This window comes from Tursiops truncatus, chromosome X (genome assembly GCF_011762595.2).
Source record: "Tursiops truncatus isolate mTurTru1 chromosome X, mTurTru1.mat.Y, whole genome shotgun sequence".
Taxonomy (NCBI): domain Eukaryota; kingdom Metazoa; phylum Chordata; class Mammalia; order Artiodactyla; family Delphinidae; genus Tursiops; species Tursiops truncatus.
The window spans coordinates 66,517,090-66,526,037 of record NC_047055.1 but is presented as its reverse complement, the minus strand read 5'-3'; the positions used below and the strand labels follow the sequence as shown (position 1 = coordinate 66,526,037).

Below are 8,948 nucleotides of genomic sequence, written 5' to 3'. Positions count from 1 at the left end.
CTCTTTGCTTTACCTTTGTTTGTTACCCCCTTTCCTGAATTCTTTTCTCTGACAAGTTTGACTCTAGCAACAACCACTTCAACTAGCCTCTCGGGCCAGGCAGAAGTAGGGGGCCGGAGTCGGGTACTGGGAGCGGGGCGTGGCCACCACGTCGCAGAACGCAACTGCGCCTGCGTAGGCTGCGGCAAAGCCTAGCTCTCTGAGGGTTGCGTTTATTGCTGGCTGGTGTTTGTGTAGGAGGATCGCTCCTCTCACCAGCTCTCACTTCTGATCCGCGCAGCTCCTGGGTTTCTGGCTTCAGCTTTGTGCTGAGGCGCCGACACACCTACCATCCTCTCTCCGACGAATCGCTGACCTCCCCATTCCTGTTCCTGTCTCCTGGAACCATGTCTCTGGTAAGCCAGAATGCGTGCCACCGCAACGCAGAGACCACTGTAGATTACAGCGACTTCCATGGTGAGATGCAGGCTACTAATGCCTCTGGGTCCCCCACCTCCATGCTAGTTCCTGATGCTCCCCAGGGTCTTCAGGCGCCAATCGATTCTCAGGGCGCTAGCGCTTCCCAGGCTGCGCAGGACCCGAACGACTTCGAGGTGCTGATAGATGAGCAGTCCCGACGTTTGGGGGCGCTCAGGGTCCACGACCCTCTAGAGGACAGGTCGATTGCTTTGGTGAATTTCATGCGAATGAAAAGCCAAATCGAGGGGTCTATTCAGCAGACAGAGATGCTAGAGTTCCTCAGAGAATACTCAGATCAGTTTCCTGAGATCCTCAGACGAGCCTCAGCCCATCTGGACCAGGTCTTTGGGTTGAACCTGAGGGTTCTTGATCCCCAGGCTGACACCTACAAACTAATCAGCAAACGGGGTCTCCAGACCACTGATCGGATAGCAGAATCCCTGGACATGCCAAAGGCAGGTCTCCTGGCCTTGGTCCTAGGCCACATTCTCCTGAATGGTAACCGAGCAAGAGAGGCCTCCATTTGGGATCTGTTGCTAAAGGTTGATGTGTTAGATGAGCCCCAGAGGATCAACATCCCCTTTGGCAGCACAAGGAACCTCCTAACTACTGACTTTTTGCATATGCGGTTCTTGGAGTACTGGCCAGTGTATGGCACTAATCCCCTCGAATTTGAGTTCTTGTGGGGCTCTAGAGCCCACAAGGAAATCACAAAGATGGAAGCCCTGAAGTTTGTGGCAGAGGCCCATGATGAAGAACCCTGGAGCTGGCCAGAAGAATATAATAAAGCCCTGGAAGCTGACAAGGCCAAAGAAAGAAGCCAGGCTGCTGGCTTGGAGTTCTGGTCAGAGGACACTATGAATGATAAGGCAAATGATTTGGTCCAGTTGGCCATTAATGTCACAGAGGAGTTGCTGCCTATACATCAGGATGAGCTGTTGGCTCACACTGGCAAAGAATTTGAGGACGTGTTCCCAAATATCCTCAGTCGAGCTACTCTAATCCTCGATCTGTTCTATGGGTTCTCTCTGATTGAGGTTGATACCAGTGAGCACATTTACCTCCTTGTCCAGCAACCAGAATCAGAAGAAGAGCAAATGATGCTAGAGAGCCTGGGGAGACCCACTCAAGAATATTTGATGCCAATCCTGGGTTTGATCTTCCTGATGGGCAACCGTGTCAAAGAGGCCAGTGTCTGGAATTTGCTTTGGAGATTTGGTGTGGATGTAGGGAGAAAGCATGCCATCACCTGCAAACTTATGAGACAGCGCTACTTGGAATGCAGGCCACTGTCCTATTCTAATCCAGTTGAATATGAGCTTCTGTGGGGTCCTCGAGCTCACCTTGAAACCACCAAAATGAAAGCCTTGGAGTACATGGCCAGGCTCTACAGAAAGCAACCACAGGACTGGCCAGAGCAATATAGGGAGGCTGTTGAAGATGAGGAGGCCAGAGCCAGGTCTGAGGCAACTGCTATGTTCTTCTTTGGCCCCATGTGAAGTCTGGGGGAAGTATGCCACTTCAGTTGGGTGGCATCAATTAAAGGGGCCCTGGGGCCCCAAATCAGAAGCTGGGCAGGGTTGGGGTGAAAAGTACACATTGTGTTTGCTATTTGTGTTCTATTTCTAATAGTATTTCCTTCCTTTTAATATACCCTTGAATTAGATTCATGATCAGTGTTTATAAATGAAATTGCTCATTTGCCATTCCTGTCTTGTTTCAATATAAAAGTTCATATAGCTGCATAAAGTGTAGTGGTAATATTTACATCTTTCTATGATGTGGAAGAGAATATACAGTTGTTCTTTAACCGTTTGAAATAATCAGTAAAATGGTCTGGTACAGGAGTTAAGTAACAACAGTAATAACATACCCACAACAAACACAAAATCACTCATCTGTTGATGTTCTCCCATCGTGTCTATGGTTTTATTATTTTTTTAATATTGGCATTTACCTGTATTTGCTTTGTGATTCCAGAGTGTAGTGAAAAATAAAAGTATAATGAATTAGGCTCCATGCTTAAGCATTCTTTTATTCAACAGACATGTATTAAGTACCTGCCATGCTCTAAGCACAGTGTTTATGCTGGGAATATAAGGGTGAGGAAGGCCCAGCTGAGCCCCAGAGATTGAGGGGGAGGGGCTGTGGAAGTAAACCAACAATTATTTCTGTGGCAAGTCGTATAATAGGGGTAAGCTCAGAGAGCTATGAGAGTTTACAGGAGTAACTCCCAACTAAACTTTGGGTTCTGGGAGGGGACGGTGAAGGGGCAGGAGTGTCAAGCAAAGGGTGAGTGCGGGAGTGGTCAGGGGTGGTGGCAGGGGAGGATGAGGTGGTATGGAGAGCTGGGACAAGTTAACCTTTAGTGACTTCTATTGTAAGACCTGAGGTTGGGGAGAGGGAGGGAGGGAGGACTAGTCCGTGGGGTCAAGGGCAGTATTTAAAACAGCTTCGCGGGATTTAGTGTAGCTCAGAAAGACAGTGTTGAGTTCAGGAGAAGTGTGGGAGAGATAAACCTGTGGCAGAGATAACAAAGGTCCATATCCTCAGAGAGTGGGTCTTAGGAATCAACAATTGTTCTCCTGAAGCCAGCTGGTCTTGGATCTCGTGTCAGACGGAACAATCCACCCGGAGGAACTCTGAATGGCAACCTCTGCCTGCGCTGTTTATTTCTGCACTCAAGCCGTTAAGGTGAGTGTTAGTATTTTGGTTCTCTTCATTCAGATGCCGGATCTCGCAGCTTCTAACCCTGCTCGGGGCTCTCTCCAAGCCTTCCCTAGAGAACAGGCAGCTAACAATTTCTGTAAGGAAGTCTTGGCTCAGTGGTGGATGTTATACATAAAGTCACCTATAACGCGAGGTGGCGGGGGTAGAAGGGGGCTACCTATCAGTGGTGTAGGTTTTATGCTTCCTCACCTCCTGGCACCCACAAGCTTTCTGCCCTTTCATCCGTTTAATCACTAGGGGTTACCCTCAACTGCCACCTCCTATAAGATGGGAGAGAGGACTTTCCTCACATTTTCGTCAGCCTCAGGAAGAGAACGACATAACCGTCTCGCTGTGGGGAGGGGACAGAAAGACGGGAGATACACCCTTTCGGCCCCCAAGTCCAGCAACCGTGCAGAAGCCAAATTAGAGGTGCTTGCTTGGGGAAGCCACTGCGCAGGCGCACTCCGAAGTTGCCTGGGAGATATAGGCCCCACTAGTCTCTGAGATCTTCTCTATCTTCGCATTCCGAGGAAAACTGAATGCTAAGGGCGGGATTTCCGGTGACAAGGAAATGAGTAACTGGAGAGAAAGGGGTTTTGGAAAATAGGTTGGGGGTGGAGTTGAGAGGCAGGAGAATATCCAACTTGAAATCTGGGACCTTGAAATAGGGTATTGCCTCCATGCTAAACTGAGAGCCTCTCATTCTTCAGCCTCCTTGGACCTTTAATCTGTACATGCTTGTGGGGCAGGGGGGAAAGGGGCAAGCTGATTAAAGTGCCAAGTTTTTCTTGCTCTGATTTTTTTTTTGGTGGGGGGGATTAGTAGACTCCTGGATCTTCAGGCACATCAGTTCTTCTGGGGGCACCAGTTGAGAGAAACTTGCCAAGGGGAAGGTGTAGCATATGGACCAACAATAATGTAAAGCTGCCAACTTTTTTAGTACTAAATATGTGCCAAGCACTACGCTGGATGCTTCACTTTCTTTAGCTCCAATCGCTCCACCAGTTCTCCAAAAAGCATTTTAATAGTCCCATTTGACACTATAGGAAACTGAGGCTTAAGTAATGTGCCCAAGGTCACACAGCCAGTCAATGACAGCTGGGATTAGAGTTTAAGTCTGCTTTTGGCTACAATTCACCCTGTTTACAGTGCATAGCATCACAGGCCCCCTTCAGCCTTTGCTGTGTTCTCACTCAAATTTGTTGACTCTCAAAAAATATAAGGAAGGGCTGTATGCCAGGCTGGGAGGGGCAACATGACAGCCCTCCAAAAGAGGATGAAAGTGAGGCTGGAATTTCTCCAGGCTCTTCCTTGTTCCATTACTCGGGCTCCCTGAGAGCTGTGTAGGTGTGAAATGTGCATTTCTGTCCAATCTCCCTGCTCTGTCCTAAGAATCTTCCCCACTTTGCTCTCTTCTGCAAGCTTCCAGCCTTATATGCTGGCTTTTACTCAGGGAGAGTCAAATATCACTATTTCTGTTTTTTGTAATCCTGAAAGAACAATGACCTGACAGAGCTCTTGCCTTGCCCAGGGGAGCTCTTGCTTTGCCCAGCTCAGGATGCAAAAACAGAAGTGGGAACTAGACTCTGTGTCATACATGCCACATGTAATTTCCCAGAAGTAACAAAGGTGAAGCTTGTATACCTATGGTAAGGGAAAGGGTGTAGTTATCTTAGTGGCTACAGCCATTCCTTTGAAGGTCATGCGAGGCCTGGATACTCTCCTTTATTCACGTACCAAATTAGAATTAGCATCCCTTTAGGAGAAACACTTAGGGGTGGAAATGAGTGTATGGCAAGCAAGACTTACAAAGGATGTTGTATGTATTACTCCGAAGTACAATCTCCATTAAGCCTTTAGAACACCGAACAAAATACCCTTCTTATCTATGTGAATTAGTTTGTAAAATGGTACAGTCTGAGTTCATTTGCAGATTCTTTGGGCTATTGATACCCACCAAGTATTGAAGTTTTGGCCAAGGTGGGGCTTGCCGACTGGGTGTTGGTTAGATATGTATTGTATATGCATCATCCTGTATATACAATGCTATCCAGAGTCCCCTTTGATCTATGATTAGGATCATTGCTGGAGAAAAAAACATTGAGAATACATTCATGTTCAGTTGCTGAGGCCCAGGAGCGCCCTCTTTTGGAGAGGATGGATGGTTAGAGAAGCCTTTTCCTGCCCTTCTCTTCATCAGTTTCTGTATACTAGTTGTCACAAATAAGCAATACAATCCAAGGAAAAGCTGAGCTGGACTGACAAATGTGGACTTCAAGCCAATTCTCCCAGCCACAGGATTGCTGCCCCTAAACCCTCTGGTACCAACAATCTAGGGAAGCCTGTAAGTACCCTTCAGGTTCAGACAAGGACGCTACAGTCTCCTCCTCCCTTCCTAAGGGTATCTCCATACCGTGAAATTTCTCACTCAACAGGCTTTCTCTCCCCCTTCCATGAATACTCAAAAATGTCTTAAGGAATTGTCTGCAGGCAGGGTTTGAGGCTAGTTGCAAAGAAAGCTGTAAAAGAAATACCAGAGTAGGCCCTCCTCCCTGAGACATTTTTGTTCTGGTCCTTGTACGAACACACTAAGCATAAGGAGGGGACAGTATATCAGAATGGCTATGAACTCTGGATCTGGACAATGCTGGCTCTGTCACTTCCTAACTGTGTGACCTTGGGCAAGTTACTCAACATCTCTTTCTAGACCTCTCAAAGCTGTTTTCAAGAAATTGATAGAAAAGCCCAGGGTCACACATTTATTATTTGATAATGTCAGAACTATAACCCAGGCCAATTGTATCTTAGTCTATTGATATTTCCAACCTACACCACTGCTTTTAAGACTGCTACTTGTCAGCACCTTGGTAGCTGAGTTCAAATGGTTACTGGGTTCTTAGACTTACTAGTGTTTGTTTTCTTTAGTAAATATTTCAGGTAAATATTAGCCCCAGGTAGTTATGAATTACTGAGGTTTAGCTGCATTGGTAATATATTCTTTATATTCTTTGCAGACACCTATCCACAAGACACTTTTTTAGGAGCTCATGTGTGGTCTCTTTAAGTAGTCCTCAGTGACCTACAGATAATCACTTTCTCTATATACCACTCCAGGAGTCCCAAACAAACAGTGAGGAGGACTTCTCTTAAAAGGAGGCAGGGTTAGGAAGGGATTTGGGATCTGAAGCCTATGGTCTGAGAAGCCTATCTCAAATTGCCTTTCTCCTGAAAGCACTTGGTTTGGCATGGGCTGGCCAGGGTAGAGCATCTGTCCTCTGAGTGTCTACTTCCCTTGAAATATAGAAGAGAAGGAGGATGTAGAAAGGAGACAAGAATGGTCATTGCTTCTGAAGCTGCCCTCTGCTCTGAAGCCTCAACCACACCTCAAAGAAGCTTCCCTGGTGGTGAGGGCTGCAGGGTACAAGGTGCCCTGGAATGGCCCCAGCCTGGATTGCTCTCCTTCTGCAAGACAAAGAGTAATGCTGTCCTAGAAGAAGATGTTCGTTATTCCAGACAGTGAGGGAGACCACCCTGAGATCCAGCTATGAAGGCCAGGTGTGGAGAGATGGGTGCACACATCACTGCTCTCCTTTCTCTGGATTGGGGGCAGGGTCAGGGAGAGTATAAGGCCTAGGAGGGAGGAAGTAAGGAGAGGGAGCTTTGGCAAAACTGTTAACCATTTATATAATGTCTCCTCACACAAATATGGCCATGGACATCCTCAAAGTTCCTAACAGGGACATACTGAGTGAAGAGAAGTTGATCACCAGCTGTGACAGGGAACAAACTGGCCCCTGAGGTCAATGGCAACCCTACTGACCCGACCAACAAGGAGCCAGACCCAGCTCAGCCCAATCCTCAGGTAGTTCCACCTAAGACTGTCTTGGTCCCTGAGACTCACCTACACTGGAGGAGCCCCCTGGATGTCAGGCTTGTCCAAAAGTCACCTACCCGGTTCAGTTCAACCAGCAATTACTGAATACCTGGTATATGCTAGCCTTGTTATATTAGATACTGAGACACAGGGATGATTCAGATAAGGCCCCTACCTTATCTGTGTTCTAACTCTCTATTCACCTTTGAGTCTGGTCAACTATATGATCAATTTATTAAGATTTTTATTTCAATGTGTACCTTTTTCATTTCTAGAATTTCTAATTGTTTCTTTTTCAAATATACCTTATTTTAAAAAATACTCTGTTCTTTTCTTAGATTCCAGTCCTCTTTTCATGTCTTTAAACATTTTAAGCAGTCTTATTTTTTTCCAGTTCTTTTCATATTTGTCTATTATTGCTTATTTCTTTAGTTGTAAATTCTGCATTTTGTTGGGTCTGCTCAGTATCTAACGGTGGTGAGTTTTTGTATGTGCGTTATAACTTGTATCTGTGTGTTAATCCTTAGCTGGCATTACCTTCTGAGAGACTCTCTAAGGCTGCCTCTGCTGCCAATCTCTCCCTCTTGGGGAGGAAGGATGGAGTTATGTGCTGTCTGGTGCAGCTGTTCTACCCCAGTCCTTCCAGCACAGATACAATGTCTTTCTGAGCTTGAAGGCTCTCTTGCGCTCTGCTGAAGAGAATACCTCCTGCCTCATGGAAGCCTTCTCCTCTATATATGTCTTTGAGATATTTATCCAAATCTCTGTTGCCTTTTATCACTCAGTGCTCTTATAGTTTAATCCTTTTATAAATCTTTAGTGTCATTTAATGGGATTTTGGAAAGAAGAGGAAAAGAGGGATATAATCCTGCATCATGACCAGAACACAACTTTTATTTTAATAGGTAAAAGTTGAAGTCAATCTAAATTCTCACAGCAAATATTTTGGTTTTATTTGTTAATATAATTAGAGCCCCTCCTTTTAATGGAACAGTATAAAATATTTGGGAATGATGGAGTAGAGACTATTAAAGAATAGCAAATTATGGTTAATATATATTGTTAAATACAAAATACAAGCTATGAAACAATGGAGTCAATATTATCTTGCAAAAATGTGTGTGTAAATAATGGAAATATATTTCCTTTCAAACTGATGAATAGTGGTGTGGTAGACAAAATAACATTTCCTCAAAGATGTCCACGTTCTGATCCCTGAAACCTGTGAATATGTTACTTTACATGGCAAAAGGGACTTTTCAGATTGATTGAATTAAGGAAATTGAATTGGGGAGATTATCCTGGATTATCCAGATGGACCCAATGTTATCCCAAGAGTCTTTATAAGAGAGTGTCAGGAGGATCCGAGTTAGTGTGACAAATGAGGCAAGAGGTTGAAGTGATGTGAGGAGGGAATCCTGAGCCAAGAAATGCAGACAGCCTCTGGAAGCTGAAAAGACAGGGAAATGGATCCTCCCTTCAAAGGTTCAAGAGAGAACTAGCCGTACTGACATTTTGACTTTAGTGCAATGAGATTGATTTTGGACTTCTGACCTCCAAAATTGTAAAATAATAAATTTTTGTTGTTTTAAGCCACTAAATTTGTGATAATTTGCTACAGCAACAATAGGAAACTAATACAAATGCTTACTACAGGGCAGAGGAATTTAGATTTCTGTCTATTTTGCTTGAAAAGAAATTAACATTCAGATAAATAAGATAAATAAAATACAGTGTTTAAAGCAGTTGGATCTGTCCATAACAATGAGACTATGGTGTCAGCTTATGACTGTAAAAAATTAAAGTGTTGCAATACCCATGTAGAAGAATGCAGAAGGAAAAAAATGCAAGTAGTTACATGTCTCACAGAAGTTTAAAGTGATGGTGGGTTATGTAGGGCTAC

At 44.9% G+C, this 8,948-nt stretch overlaps 1 protein-coding gene across 1 annotated transcript; it reads left to right on the top strand.

Moving 5' to 3' along the window:
- Positions 1–248: 248 nt before the first annotated feature.
- MAGEE2 (MAGE family member E2) lies at positions 249–2,473 on the top strand. The gene has a single exon (XM_004331756.2). It carries the CDS (start codon positions 387–389, stop codon positions 1,956–1,958), a length of 1,572 nt encoding a protein of 523 aa, XP_004331804.1. The 5' UTR covers positions 249–386; the 3' UTR covers positions 1,959–2,473.
- The last annotated feature ends 6,475 nt before the right edge of the window (positions 2,474–8,948 follow it).